At 32.8% G+C, this 16,867-nt stretch overlaps 1 protein-coding gene across 1 annotated transcript in view; it reads right to left on the reverse strand.

Annotated features, from left to right (window-relative positions):
* The window catches only part of LOC127720890 (uncharacterized), a 46,320-nt gene that overhangs the window by 22,007 nt on the left and 7,446 nt on the right, over positions 1-16,867 (reverse strand). The window contains exons 4-10 of the mRNA XM_052227632.1: positions 15,402-15,575; positions 14,597-14,809; positions 13,416-13,458; positions 12,432-12,601; positions 10,514-10,765; positions 5,815-6,025; positions 3,419-3,521 (exon numbers count right to left, since the gene is read on the reverse strand). Of these exons, the coding sequence (XP_052083592.1) occupies positions 3,419-3,521; positions 5,815-6,025; positions 10,514-10,765; positions 12,432-12,601; positions 13,416-13,458; positions 14,597-14,809; positions 15,402-15,575 (1,166 nt within the window). The remainder of the gene's footprint in view (positions 1-3,418; positions 3,522-5,814; positions 6,026-10,513; positions 10,766-12,431; positions 12,602-13,415; positions 13,459-14,596; positions 14,810-15,401; positions 15,576-16,867) is intronic.

Raw genomic sequence — 16,867 nt, forward strand, 5'->3', positions numbered from 1 at the left:
TTTGATGCAGAAATGCCTTAAGAACTAAGCCCCTGTATATCTCACTGAAAAATTTAAAGAAATGCCAGAAATAAACCAATATTGTTTGAGGAATGTGTCTTGCAAAAAATTTTCAAGTTCCAAAAGCCAAAACAGAGCTGTATAAGAGATCTTTTATATACTCAGGATCTATTTTATGGAATAACTTACCAATATCCCTGAAATCAAAGAACTGTAAGCACTGTAGGCAGTTAACAAAAAACCAAGGCAAACATAATTATGAAAACTGTGGCAGTGTTGCTTAAATTTTTTTTTTAAGATTTGAAAGAACAAACATTGAACATTCGTTTATTGTACATTTATGTTTATTTAATGAAATGATTATTAAGGCAAATTAACCAATATTTTATCAAAGTTTTCAAAAGCAACACATATATCAATGTATATTTTTAATGGTGAGTCTGCAGTGGTACAAGTTTGCAATGATTGCAGTTGTTCTAGTTGGTAGTTAACATTGGTACCAGTTGACTTTTAGTGGTACAAGTTGACGTAGTATGAGTTTGTAATAGTATGAATGAACTTGCTTCCCTGGAAGGAACACCGTGTTTGGGTTCTACAGTACAAAAATTATGAGACACAAATCAGACAAATGTTTACTACTACAGGGATCAAAGGTGAGGTCTGACTGACCTTCCCATAGTAAATGTAAATGACCCCTACCTTCACCCCAAGTCCATGATGTCACTCCATACCAAGTTTTGAATAAAATGACATGTGATTATAAAACAGTTGGTCAATCATTCTTGGGCTTTACACTGCTTGAAAGATTTATATGTTTTCTTTAAAATGAGCCATAAATGAAAATTTTTATAGGCCCAGAAATAATTCAAAAAATAATTAAGTAAATTCAATTAACCTAGACTCATGTTTTGCATCAATAAACTTTTATAATAAACAAGAACTAACTGTAACAGGATGCTGTTACAAAGTCTCCTAAACAAATAATTCGTCATTCCCATGGTCGCCTGACATTGGACAAAGTCCAGTACACATTGGTTTGGTCTAGTAAAGTGATATGCATATGTGACGCCTAGGAGATTGACCCTGTATGTCATTCAAATCTTTCTGAAATGACGAACAGGAATAAATATGGTTTAGGAGCGGGTATCTCCACCGTTTACAAGTTCTCAAACAGGAGGGGTGCGGTGACCTCAGGGACTCCCCCTATATTTCATTTGATTTGTTATATTGTCCAATATATGAATATATATGGTTTAGGAGTAGGGATCTCGACAGTTTACAAGTTCTCAAACAGGAGGGGGTGGGGTGATCCCAGGGACTCCCCTATATTTCATTTGATTTGTTATATTGTCCCATACATGAATATATATGGTTTAGGGGTGGGGATCTAGACCGTTTACCAGTTCTCAAACAGAAGGGGTAGGGGTGACACCGGGGATTCCCCCAAATTTTCATTTCATTTGTTTTATTGTCCCATACAAGTATATATATGTTTAGGGGTGGGGATCGCAACCATTTACAAGATAAAAGTACATTTTCAAATTGAAGGGAGTGGGATGACCCCCAGGGACTCCCCCTATATTTTATTTGATTTGTTTTATGGTCCTGTTCTTATTACTGAAGACAGCGTGAGTCTATCACTTACTATTTTCGACTAAAAGTCATTTGAAAATTAAATATCCCATAGGGTTCTACAATAAACCCCTCCCCTTTTTAGGCCCCCAAAATATCCCTAAAAAATCCCCAAAGCATAAACGAAAGATTGTGGCTCCGCTAGACATGTTAGTCTTACATTTTATGAAACACTAAGTAAATCTGAAAAGCTGTCAGAGTTGTCTTCTTAGACAGTCCAAGTGGACTCGATCTGACTTATCTCTGGGACGAGTTGTTCCACATTTCTTAGAGCATCGACCTGATTGGTCTAAGTTGATTACGTCGATTTCCAGAACTTTTTCATTCATAAAATAACAACAACTAGCAAGGTCAGTGATAAACGGAATAATTTAATAAAAGAAAGGAATTTAAATGTGCATACATTTAATTGAAATCAAATTAAATAATCACAATCTTCTTAAACTAAAAGAATATCATGATTAACAATACTTTGAAGTTTCTTTTAATCGGGCTTTATATAATCAGAATCAAACAAGCTTACGTTTCGTTTAAGTTAAAATTACAGCCAACTTAGACTACTATATATAACTTTATTTCCTCTATCATAGAGATTTGGTGTACATGAACAGTATTCCTGCGCATTTTGCCATTTGGGAAATATAAACGACTTGTAATTACAGATTTTCGGCAATGGGCACTATTTCTTATGTGCAACTTCAAATATTATGGGTCGTATGATGATCATTTAAGGTTATTCTGGTTATATTTTTTGTATTCCAGAATTAAAAGTATGAAAAAAATGTCCAATTTAGTTATAAATAACATATTAGCCTGCTAGATTATAACAATGGCACTTTTTTCAGCATTCGTTGGGAAGAACACAAAGCTAGGGTGCTAGCATAAGGCAGCTTAACTGCCTAAAAATCAACCTCAAGTACAAGCTCCTTCAAAAAAGATTAAAAAAATTACTTGTTGGAACATTAAGAAGCTGTGTAATTTTATATGCATAATAATTTTCATACACTTACTCAAACTTAAGATATTGTTGAGGTAAGTTGAGTGAATCCAATACTATATGAATTTGTAATTTTTACCTGTGTTGAAAATTGTATATTTCATAACAATTTTTTATTTCATTTTTTCATATATGTGTGTTTGTTTGATATTTTGTAATTGTTTATTATATTTCATTGTATTTCACGAGGGCCTCAGGGAAGATTAGTTTTATAGCTAACTGTGTAACCCTCTTTAAATAAAGAATTATTATTATTATTATTATTATTATCATTAGATATATTGAAAGAGGTTCAAATTGTTTTATAATGATTTTTTAAAATAAGATAACTGATATTTTCATTTGAGGAAATTCCCAGGTTATATATTTGATGACGGAACAGGTTTTGAAAAATCTCAGATGAAATAATAAATTCACGGGTCACATCCTACAGTTCAGTTGACAGGTATGCTTGCATAAAATGTCAAAGATAAAACAGTGATGACCCTGACAAAAAAATATTTAGAATTTCATATAGAGGTCAAGGTTAAGGTTAAATTTAGGTTTCAAGACATGTTCATGCCAAATAAATTAGTCAATGTCAAGATACAAACACATTGGCCCAGACCAGATTTTCTGAGAATAAGAACCAGATCATTAAAGAGAAAAAGAAAGAAATACTATAAAAACATCAAGTCTCCATGAGTCAATGTGGGATATGATACTTTTTTTGGCCTTCCTGGTTCTACTCTTTTTGGCAATTATTTTCTGTTCATTATGTACAGTATAATAAAAGTTTGTTATTTATACCTCATATTCTTTCACTTTGTCAATGTATTCTTTTATTTCTTTTGAAGAAGCCTTTCTTTTCAATAGAATTCTCATACCAGGTTTGAAATCTGAAACCTTGGGCCTGAAAATGTCAAAAATACAAAATGAAAAATAAATCAGTAACACCAAGTATCATGTAATCCTTAAAATCATAATTTAAAAAGCCTTCAAATAATATAGGAGAGCAAATTTTACTTTTCACTTTTTGTTTACACAGCATTACTTCTGATTTTAAAATGGAATAGGTCAAATAATCAATGCATATGTATTCTGTAGTATAGGAAACCAGATGGTTGACTTAAGCGGAATATGGAAAGTTTTGATGTCCTCTAATGTCAACAAGGACAAAGATTCAATGCTGTTGAATCCATTCTTCAGCAATTCGTCAACGGTATTTTCGTCCAGTTTTTTGGCGGTTGCCCACACTTGCACCTTCTCGATATCTTCCATTGCTAATTGCTAATGACAAAAATGCGTCTTTGTCGATTTTGTTCGAAATTTTATCAATTGAATAGTCTGAATCGTGAATGTCAAGCACAAGTTTACAGCGATAATCAATTCTAATCTGTGCGTGTACTTTTGCATGGTACACAAATGGGCACAACGGCAGAAAAGTTACAAAAGATACACCCACTGCAACATGCGGCACAATCCAATTTTAGTGACCACAAAGCCCGATTGACATCGTTCTCGGTTTCAGACAAGTAAGAGTTCAAAGTAGAAATTTTCTTCGTCCGACAGTTGGAACCTCTCGGGAAATCCCAGTATAGCTTTAAATTGTTCAAAAACTGAAGCCATAATAAGCAAGAACGTGACTTACATATGTATGATGATAAAGCACTCAATAAATAATCCAAGCGTTTATATAATAAAAAATTAGTTTCTGCATGAAACTTTGCTGTGTTCAACCACGCTAAATTTCCTAATTGAAGTGAGCGCACTACAATCACAAACCAATCAGCTAATTAGTCATGTGACTGGTCATCACTGGAAGCCCCTTTCCCATTGGTAATGCCAGTCTCTTGACCAAATAAGGACTGTCGTCCGAGGGCAGACGAGCACAGCGGCAATCCAACACCAGTCTGGCATGTAAAGATAATTATTGATCAATACTCCCCTATGATGCAACGGCAGAGTTAATTTTATTTTGATTAATAATATATTTAAAATAAATACCCCATTGTTCCTGTATTGTTATGAATCACAGTGTAATGTCCAACTCAAAACAACAATAAATGAGATGATTTCTCATTCTCAGTTGCTACTTTTCCTTTTTTCAAAGGTGATCTTCCTTCGGCTCATATTACGATGTGTTTACTTCCCAACTCGTTCACTTTATTTGGTGTGTCTATAGTGACATTTTAGATTTCAATGAACATAGTCAAATTGGTAAATCATAAGGTCAGGGATTTCTTTCCCACAAATTTCTTAAAACCATTACTTAATTCTTGATGTTTTTGATAAACTGATTCTTAAAGGTACCTTAAAATTGTAATAAAATCTTTGAATATTGTCTTTGAAACTAATATTAATTTTGTTTTAAATAGATTAAAACATAACTATAATGCATTGTTTTAGTTACAGACACTTATGGTCTTACTCTTACACATGATACTTATATTATATGGCATTTGAAAACGTCAGGCTTTTCTTAAACGGTTTATAAGTCTTTAAACTAAATCTGTTGGATGTGTACTGATTGATATTTAAGATCAGGAAAACAGGCTTTAATTATCAGCTGACATTGGCTTTGAACTAGCTTTAAGAAACTGTGAGTACTCTTAGAATGGTTCTTTGTATAAAGTTTCATGTTGTACTTTGTGTCAATCTGATGAGTCATGCCACTCCCTACTAAATTTTAGTTTGTTCTTATCTTTTATTGCGAACCCAATGAAAGTTTTCCACAGTGCCATCTCTATCTGACCAAGGTATTTAAACTTTTGTAAGTTCACCTGTCCTATTGAATAAATACAATAGCTATTGTTCTCTGTGTAGACTTACAAAAGTTTAAATACCTTGGTCAGATAGAGATGGCACTGTGGAAAACTTTCATTGGGTTCGCAATAGTTATAATTTTTTCAAACATCTGACACAGTTGTAAGACATCAATACTAACTGAAAATTTCTATTTTTAATTCTCAAATTATTATTTGATAAAACAGTCACAATTTCAATAAAAATTGTCAAATTTGACAGTTTTGAACTTTTAATTCAAACATAAAGGAAAATAACGAAATCCAAAGACAACCATAAAAATAAATTATTCTGAAAACTGGATTCTTGTACATGCTGTCTACTAAAATCAAAGGAAATGCAGTTTATAATGTATTATTGACAAAAAGTTATGGTAGTCTTTGCTATATTTTATCACATACTCTGTAGTAGCTCTTCTACGTCTCTTTTTCTTAATAAGTGATGAACATGCAATATACATAGAATCCACTAATATGTAGGTCCTACAAAATCCATCAGCCTGGTAACAAACTTGTAAATCTACTGTAACTACATATTTTGATGAATCAAATCCTGATGTTAAGCTGTAGTTATACTGGAAAGTGTCACCTATATTCTCTGTCACTACTTTATCTGAAAATTTTATATCAGTAATATAGAATACATTCCTTATTCCTTAGAAAATTTAAATTTGATATTCAGTATAAATAAGCTATTGACACAGAAATATGTCTCTTTACTTTTAAAATAATTAAAAATTTGGTAAACATGTTTATCTGTGGTGTAACTGGATTAATGTATAGCATCCAATATTAATGCATGGCCCACACCATATAAATACAGTATTGGAATTCCCATGGGAACTAACTGTGCAACACTTATTGTGGACCTCTTTCTGTATTGTTATGAGTTACAATTTATGACTAAAATCAGCAAAGACCCATCGAAACAACATCTGATTCAAAAATTTAATAACACTTTTAGATATTTAGATGATATATTGGCTCTCAATAATGACGACTTCAGTATGTACACTAAAGAGATTTATCCTGCCAAACTGACTTTAAATAAAGCTAATACTAACAATGAACACTGCCCTTTCCTGGATCTTGATATATATATCTTTAACGGGAAGCTTAATACCAAAATTTATGATAAAAGAGATGATTTTTCATTTTCTATTGTTAATTATCCATTTTTAGATAGTGACCTTCCCTTGTCACCATCTTATAGTGTTTATATATCTCAACTTGTTTGATTCGCTCGTGTATGTAACAACGTATTTGATTTCAACGAAAGAAATCTCTGTATTACTGAAAAATTATTAAACCAGGGTTTTCGATATCACAAACTAGTCAAAACATTTACTAAATTTTATCATCGGTACAAGGACATCATTCGTAAATATAAATCAACATGCAGACATCTTATACGTTCAGGTATTTCACATCCAATATTTTATGATAATATTATTTACAAAGCACAATAAAATGCTTCGCTGAGCGCAGCCTGATACGACCGCAGTGGTCGAACCCTGAACAGTTGGGCCAAATTTGGACACAATATTCTAGCTTGATACTATCTGAATTTGGACTGTGATCAAATTTTTGCCATAATATAGGTTTCTGACACAAAATAAATGTGGTCAAAGATTTTACAAATCTAATGCGCAATACTGTGCAATTAAAGATTTCTTCTTGAAATTTTTCAAAAATTTGAAATTTAAAAATGTTAAAATTATAGAACCTTAGTGAGCAAGCTCACATACCCCATGTCCCCACATTGTCACTGGAGAAATAAAATAACTGTAAGAAAAAAAAATGTATCAGAAAAAAAAATTGAATCATAATTTCCTGTTGATATGCACATCTACATAGTATGTCCTTATTATCTACAAAGTTTCATGAAATTCGGTTGTGTGGTTTCAGAGGAGTTGCGATGACAAACTGTTGCAGAGGTATATTGAAGCAAATAAGTTCAAAGGGGCATAACTCCTAGAAAAAAAATTGAATCGTAATTTCCTGTCGATATGCACATCTGCATAGTATGTCCTTATTATCTAAAAAGGTTTCATGAAATTCTGTTGTGCGGTTTCAGAGGAGTTGCGATGACAAACTGTTGCAGTAGTATATTGAAGCAAACAAGTTCAAAGGGGCGTAACTCCTAGAAAAAAAATTGAATCGTAATTTCCTGTCGATATGCACATCTGCATAGTATGTCCTTATTATCTAAAAAGATTCATGAAATTCTGTTGTGTGGATTTCAGAGGAGTTGCGATGACAACCTGTTGCAGTAGTATATTGAAGCAAATAAGTTCAAAGGGGCGTAACTCCTAGAAAAAAAATTGAATCGTAATTTCCTGTCGATATGCACATCTGCATAGTATGTCCTTATTATCTAAAAAAAGTTTCATGAAATTCTGTTGTGTGGTTTCAGAGGAGTTGCGATGACAAACTGTTGCAGTAGTATATTGAAGCAAATAAGTTCAAAGGGGCGTAACTCCTAGAAAAAAAATTGAATTGTAATTTCCTGTCGATATGCACATCTGCATAGTATGTCCTTATTATCTAAAAAGGTTTCATGAAAGTCTGTTGTGTGGTTTCAGAGGAGTTGCGATGACAAACTGTTCCAGTAGTATATTGTAGCAAATAAGTTCAAAGGGGCGTAACTCCTAGAAATAAAACTGAATCGTAATTTCCTGTCGATATGCACATCTACATAGTATGTCCTTATTATCTAAAAAGGTTTCATGAAATTCTGTTGTGTGGTTTGAGAGGAGTTGCGATAACAAGAAACAGGACTGATGGACTGACAGACGGACGGACGGGTCAAAAACATTATACCCTCCGCAACTTCGTTGTGTGGGGTATAAAAAAATATGAACCGATTAAAAAATATTTGAACCCCCCCCTTTTCAAACTTTTTGAATCTCCCTTGGAGCATTAACCATCAAGCTCAATCCCAGTCTTTCCTTTGTAGTATTGAACCTTGTAGTACAATATTAGAGAGATCCATACACTTAAACATAAGTTATTGTCTTGAAACTTTAAAAATGTTTGTTTGGGCTCTCTTTTTGCACTTAATTCCTGCATGTTTGGGGCAATTACCCCCAAACTCAATCCCAGCCTTCCCTTTGTGATATGGAACCTTGATGTACAAGGTCAGAGAGATCCATACACTTACACACAAGCTATTGTCTAGAAGCTACAAAATGCTTGTTTTAGGCCCCTTTTTTGCCCTCAATTCCAAATCTGTTGGCACCATAACACCCAAATTGAATCCAAACCTTGTCCTTGTGGTATTAAACATTTTGGTACAATTTCAGAGCAATTGAAATACTTATACTCAAGTTATTATCCTGAAAGTAGAAAAATGCTTGTTTCGTGTCTCTTTTTAACAATTGGGACAATCATTTGCCAAATAAATCCCAATCTTCCTTTTATGGTATTGAACCTTCCTAAAAAATTTTATAGAGATCCATTCACTTAAACTAAAGCTATTGTTTGGAAATCAAATCTGTTTTCAGTTGACAACGATGCAAACAATGACGACATCATAGCACTATATGAATCCATACTAAATTTTGCAGTCTTATATAAATTGCTATTCAAAAGATAATGGAAAATTAAGTGCATATTTTAAATCTAAATTTGCTTTCAAAATTTCCAATGGACTTTGTAACCATAAAAGCCCATTTAAATACATCATAAAAGTATAAAAATAGAAAATGACATCATAGTCATGGCTAAAATTAGAAAACCTTGATCAGCAAAATTAATAGTAACTACTACTGAAATAAATATTTTGAGCAATTACCCCCAAACTCAATTCTAGCTTTCCCTTTGTGATATGGACCTTATAGTACAATTTCAGAAAGATCCATACACTTATACACAAGTTATTGTCATGAAACTAGAAAAATGCTGGTTTTTTGCCCCTAATTCCTAACATTTTGAGGCAATTACCCCCAAAATCAATTCCAGCATTCCCTTTGTGATATGGAACCTTGTAGTACAATTTCAGAAAGATCCATACACTACACACAAGTTATTGTCATGAAACTAGAAAAATGCTTATTTTTGGCCCCTAATTCCTTAACTATTGGTACCATAACCCCCAAAATCCCAACCTTCCTTTTGTGGTATTGAACCTTATGGTAAAATTTCATAGAGATCCATTCACTTAAACTAAAGTTATTGTGCGAAAACCAATGTGTCTTCGGACAACGACGACAACGCCAGCGTCATACCAATATAGGACCGTATAAAAATGTCGGCATTCACCTCAAAAGCTAACCAAACCTTTAAACAGACTTATTCGGAAGGGATATAGTTACGATACTGTTGTCGGATCATTAAGGATTGCATATTTTGTTATTAATATTGATTCACTCATAGGGTCTTTGCATCAGAAATAAACACATTTATTCTAAAACCAGTTGTTGGCATGATACGGTTTTGTTCTTCTCATATATTTTATGATGGTATGATACTAAACCCCTAACGAGAGGGATTGTACCTGATTTTCATATGATGAAGACATAATCTTTCAATCAGTTTAATTGAGGTCTGGAGCTGGCATGTCAGTAACTGCTAGTAGTCCTTTGTTAATTTATGTATCATTGTCATTTTGCTTAGTTTCTTTTGTTACCTATTGTGACATCGGACTCGGACTTCCTTTAAACTGAGTTTTACTGTGCGTATTACTATGTGTTTCTTTATTCTACATTGGCTAGAGGTATAGGGAGAGGGTTGAGATCTCCCAAAACAAATTTAACCCCACCGCATTTTTGCGCCTGTCCTAAGTCAGGAGCCTCTGTCCTTTGTTAGTCGTGTATGTTTTTATAATTTTAGTTCCTTTATATGTTTTCGAGTTTAGTGTGATGTCCATTTTCACTGAACCAGTACACAATTTTATTTAGGGGCCAGCTGAGGACCACCTCCCGGTGCTGGATTTTCTCTCTGCATTGAAGACCCATTGGTGGCCTTCGGCTGTTATCTGCTCTCTGGTCGGGTTGTTATCTCTGACATATTCCCCATTTCCATTCTCAATTTTATAGTATACATATAGTATAAAAAAAAAATCTACTCATTCTAACTCAAGTATACTAGTCCAACAAACCTATTTCAAGACTTTTCTGCCAAACTTTTCTTTCAATGCTATATTCTAACTCAGTGCAAGAAATGAAGTGAAATGTAATGTTGGTCATCCGTTGTCCATTGATAAATTTGATTGGAAGGCAACATGTTATTCCTTGACAGTCAGGGGTGAAAGAGCATTCATCTGACATATAACCAAATAAAAAAAAACTGCATATAGATGGTGAGGTTTGTAATGCACATTCTGTCGGCTGCCAGAGATCAAAAGAAATTCCTAAAATTTAAAAAGAACATTTATTATAGTTAAAAACCAATTGATCTTTGAACCTGACATACCAATAATTATAAGGTTTAAATAAACTTTTATGCAGAAATGTAAATGCTTTTTTTTCTTTTTCTTTTTTTTTACCAAAAAAAGTAATTTTGTGCAAAAAAAGCTGTCAGAAGATAACTCATCTTGTACAGATTTCAAAAATATGTATTGTTTGTAGTTCTTTTCTTTTAAGTAAGGCAGTTCGTTGGCTACTTTACGGTAATATTATACTGATAAAAAAATGTATGGTTGATTTATACTTTTGTTTCAAATAAGGGGGATCATTTTCAAAGGCATATGACCAACTAACATATTTAACTAAGCTCATTCTGTATGTGCCAGTCCAAAGTCAGGAGCCTGTAATTCAGTAGTTGTCATTTCTTGTTGTAAATCATATCTGGTTTTAGTTTATTGTTTTGCATATAAATCTAGCCATTAGTTGAAATTGTTTTACATTTGTGATTTCAGGGCCTTTTATAGCTTGATATGCGGTATGGGTGTTGCTCATTGTTGAAACAGTGACCTTTAGTTCCAAAAGTCTACATCATTTGGTCTTGGGTGGAGACTTGTCTCATTGGCAATCATACCACATCTTCTTATATTTATATTTAAGCTATATAGCTATGTAATATTAAAGTGCTATATGATATAACCACAGCATATTAGAACAAGAATACTCAACATTTTATATAACAAGAATATGTGTCAGTAGCTATAGGACACCAGGTCCTTCTCACACTATCAAATCACCATGTTCAGTGAACCAGGAAAGCTTGGTTAAAGTTCTAATGTTAATTTGCCATATTTTTTTTTATAAATTTCACATCAAAATGAACATGTTTACTATGTTTCAAGTTGATGAAACTACAGCTTCATGGTAAACTATCTTTAGCCAAAACTTCCACCTTATATGGTATGGATACCACAGAAAGATAGGACACACAGAGTGGTAAACTTTTTGTACCCTTATCATTATAGGCAGGGCATAAAGGTATAATCTCAATAACCAAAAATATTGGACAGTACAACAGTCCATATTGCCCACCAACACCAGACCCCTCTGAAATAAACAGCTGTGCCATGAGCGCATGATACGCCCGTCACGTTTTAATAGAATAAAGTTGAATAACTTCTCAATGTCATATCAGATTTTTATAAAAATCAAAAAGGAGGTTATCTTAATAGATATAAATTAGTCACCAAAATTTAATGAAAACTGCTCATTGCACTTTAGGGATATTGTCCGAAAACATGAAAATTACCCCTTTTTTATGAATAAAATCTCATAACTCGGATGTGAAAAAAACTACAGGAAAATAGCGGGAATTTCTCGCTGCATTGAAGACCTGTTGGTGGCCTTCTGCTGTTGTCTGTTCTGTGGTCGGGTTGTTGTCTCTTTGACACATTCCCCATTTCCATTCTCAATTTTATATCATACTTGTGTATAATACTAAAAAATGTTGACCTGTTAAGTGCTATTTTAATATTTAATAAAAACAGCCCCTAATATCATAGAAATGGCAAGAGTAACAAGAAAACTGCTATAAACAGCAATATGGATTTTTTCTGACTTCCATGATACTATACCACTACACAGAAGTGGCATTAAACCCAATCATATTCATACCTTTGAATGGAGCTCTTTCAACAGTCTGATCACACTCTGAGTACAGAAGCTGGGAATTCTCCATAACTGTGTAGTCATACAAGCAAACAGAACTATTTCCTTCAAAACATGCCTTGATTTTCATATCCATAGAGAATAACTTTAGGGAAGGAATGTGATGGATAGCATATCTAAAATAGTATATGTAACAATAAACATTGATAAGAATTAAGTATGACAATGCATTTTCACTTCTGTTCTTGTACTATGAAAAATAGATTTATTTATTTTGCAAAAATATTTCCGTATTCCTAACAACAAAATTTGTATATTTAAATTTACATGTGTATGTTAGTTTATTTAACACCATTTTGTCCCATGTTAGAGTTGTCTTTTTCAACCCCCTTTTTATAAAATTAATATTTATTCAAATTTATTCATTCACTGTATGGTTACTTGTTTTTTGTTTATATGTCTTTTTGATCAAGTTAAGTCATTTCTATTGATCTTTAATAGTGTGTCTTTCTATGCTGTAATGAAACACTACTGTTTCAGGTTAGGATGAATATTGGCACCTGTTAAAATATTTAAACCTGCTGAATTTGTTTGCACTTGTCCTAAGTCAGGAACCAGTTTTTAAGTGGTTGTTGTTTGTTAATGTGGTTCATAAGTGTTTTTTGTTTCATGTTTTTTATATAGATTAAACCATTGGTTTTACTGTTTAAATTGTTTTAACTATTCATTTTGGGGCCCTTTATAGCTTGCTGTTAGATCTGAGCCAAGGCTACGTGTTAAAGGCCGTACTTTGACCTTTAATTGATTACTTTTTACACATTGTGATGGAGAGTTGTGGCATTGGCACTCATATCACATCTTATTTCTATATAAAATAACCAGTAATGATAACAATCAATGCTGATTTAGCCAAGTAATAGGAAAGGAAATCTCATTTAATACATTGGGCAGTATTTTATTTTGATCTTTTTGTATGATAAATCTACTTACACCAGCTGCAGCACTCCATGAATCTCTACCTTCTCTTGTTTACCTAAAATATATTTATTTATGAGCATAAACATTTCCATAAAGAAAACACAGAACAAAGAACTTACAAATAACTGGTCAATGCATTGAGTTTGGCTAAATTGGAAAATAATTTATGTACTGTTTGTCTTACATATCTTAGACACCTTGACGTGCTGCAAAGAACAAAGGAAAATAAATGTTTTTAGACTCATACGAGATCTGAGATCCACTAAACTTTGATCACAGACCCTGTCTTTGTTGTGATTGCTTTCTTAAAAGGAGTAGGGGCTATAATAGCCTAAAATGGCCCCAGATTTCCAAAAATATATGTTTTGCAAATTTTTAGCGATTATTAATTAATACATGATTCATAGAGTTGAGACGTGTTGTTGCAATAACAAAAAAACATGTTGATGACATCATAATAGTGAGTGTTAATGACGTCAAATAAGAGAAATGTAAAAAATAATACATGACAAAATCAAGACATCAAAATCTCACCGGAAGTGCAAGAAAGTGTTACCAGTGACATGTTCTAAAAATGATAAAATTGCTTTACAAGTCATCACATATTTTTTCATCTTTTCAAAAGATTTGTCAGAAAGAGTGCAAAATGCTTCAAAAATGTTGCAGCAGTGAAATATTGCAATTCAACGTCACCCAATAGCTCAATAGCTTGTGTTCATGAACCATGACATGGTGTATAAACAGGATTCACACACCTAGGATAATCTGAAAACATAAGACTTTTACCAGCTGTTTAAATTGCAAACTTATCAAGTTGATGTTTGAAATATTTGCCATTAATTAAGCTATGTACAGTTTTTTTCCCCCAGTAGTATTAATAAAGTTTAAATTTAAGAATAACTTTAAAAAGATCTGAAAGTTACAACAATTGCTCATTATTGCTATTTTATAAAATTTTCCTTTTGATCTTACTGACTGATAATTTCTTTTCTCAGCACAGTAGTGAATTGAAAATTATCGCTAGAAGTTAACAACGTCGTCAAAGGTGTAATAGCAATTAACAGATTATCATCGGTCATCTTAACTCAATTGCTTTACTCACTTTCGCTGTAACAGCTCAAGCGAGAAAATCAATCTTGTTGAGATGACCAACGATAATCTATAAATATCTAAATATCTAAATTAAAACCAACCCCATTCATAATTGATCAAGTTGAATTCAAAGTGGTTTTCCTCAAGGTCTACGTCAAGTAAATAATCACACGTTCTGAGATTGACAGATGCATAGACATATCTTTTAAGAACAGGAATGTCAGCACAGCAGGTAACTCTATCACAAGTCTCAGTAATGTGGCATACAACGCTCTCATTCAGTTTGATTGATGGTGCTGTTATATTAGCACATTCTGGAAATAAGTACATGTTATATGCATCAATTAATATAGGTGATTTGTATTTTCATTTACAAAATTATACAATAAATCTTAATTTCTAATTAGAATCTGGTTAGCTTTTTGAAACTTTCTTTGTTGTTATGACAAGAAACAAGTGTAAATATCCTTTGATATGATGAAACAAATTGAAATTTGTTCAGAACTTTGAATTTACTGCAATAGGTGCAGGTGATGAGCAAGACTTACAATTAAATCACAGTAAGATTTCAAATTAAAGCTGTTATCCTAATACTAGCAACTTAAAGGTTTGATTAATGGCTCGTTGCTTTGTTTGTATAAATGTTTACTCAAGCTTTGTAATTAATGTTGACATCTGCAAGCAATTGATAGGATGGGCTTCAACTTGTATACATTGCTTAATTTCCAATAACATATATAAGTATAATGTAAACAAGCTGAAGCCCCACCTATCTATAATGATAGCAGATGTCAATCTTAATTGCAATGCTTCAACAAACATTTATACAAACAAAGCAAGCAGGTAAACCAAACATTTGACTTACTAGCATAAGGATAACAGCTTTAAGTAATGACATAAATTTACCATTCTTCCATCCATTCACAGATCCATTATACGGCATCAGGTTGACATCACAAATATTTGACCACCCCATGTAATCAGAGAGACCAAGTTCTGTCATCAAATCATTTGCTGTTACATCTGTTATGTCCTCTACTTTTATGTTTTTACCAGATAACCAGTCCTCTAATGAAAATGCTAAAAAAGTTGAAAAAAAGAAAACATGATATAAAGCTATATGTCTATATGTTACTGCCAAATAGGGGTTCAAAGAAATAGGAATCCCCAATCTTGCACTTGTTCACTCTGCATGAATTTGTACTAGCTAAGAAAAGGAACAAATATTTTTACCATTTCACAAACATTTTTCTCATAAGCACTATCTATTTTTTATACTCATAAAGACAATGCAGGTATAAATAATTATGTATATTGATGTAACCAAGTCTAGCGGTATCAGTGCTTTGAACTGCAATGTTTCTAAATGCATTTTCCAATTAGGACATATGCAATACTTGTTTAGTTGTTATGGCCAGTTAGGATCTAGGACAGGTCAAGTTATGAAATTAAGCAGAAAACCATTTTACAAGGATTCTATGAAAATTAATCACTACTAAATTCAACAATTGTTTTTTTAATTGAGTGGAATGGTGACTGGCCACCAGACAGACCAACCAGTGGGAAAGCCACACGTCAGTTCTGCGCCTCCTTCCATATGACGTAACGGACAAGAATTCAAGGGCGACAATCACGATTTTTAAATAGACGGCGACAGTATCGCACCATCTCGGTAATTTGTTTACATCGTGTACGTTTGATTTTTCAAGACATTTATTATTAAAGACAATTAAACTTGCATCATTTCATCATCAATTAGTTATATAGGTAAGTTTAACAGGTGACCATGCTATTTTTTCTTCTTAGGAGATTTTATTTTACAAGAAACAAACATCTGAAAATGGCAAGTGACGTTGTTGTTTTGGAAGATAAAAATATGGCGGGTGTTTTCCCCTTCTGAAAATAACTGACACATTTGCATCCTAATGGCTATTTAAATATAAAATGACCAAATATAGTATCTATGATGATGGGAGTCCCTAAATATTTGCATAACTACCCATCACTCCGTGTCAAATTGCAACTGAGGCTGCGAAAGGGAAGCACATAAATCGACGCCATTTTTCAACAGATCCACGTGAATAGTAGGTTTCTGTGCTCACAAAATCATAGTAATATTCTTTTAATGGTTAGTAGAAAGATATGAACAATATCCATAACAAAATTTCATTGATCAGATCGGTTTATGCCAAATTATGGCTATATATTTGCCCCTTTTTCGATGCTGAAATTTCCACAGACCACATGTAAATAAACGCCCCTTTCCCAGCGTGAGACTTCAATTTTAAATAAAACTAATTTTGGCCTGTCAATGATAGCATTTATATTTTAGTTTAATTATTACGGTTGTGTAAAGCATTTGTGATCATTTG

This window comes from Mytilus californianus, unplaced genomic scaffold (assembly GCF_021869535.1).
Source record: "Mytilus californianus isolate M0D057914Y unplaced genomic scaffold, xbMytCali1.0.p SCAF_11, whole genome shotgun sequence".
NCBI classification, from domain to species: domain Eukaryota; kingdom Metazoa; phylum Mollusca; class Bivalvia; order Mytilida; family Mytilidae; genus Mytilus; species Mytilus californianus.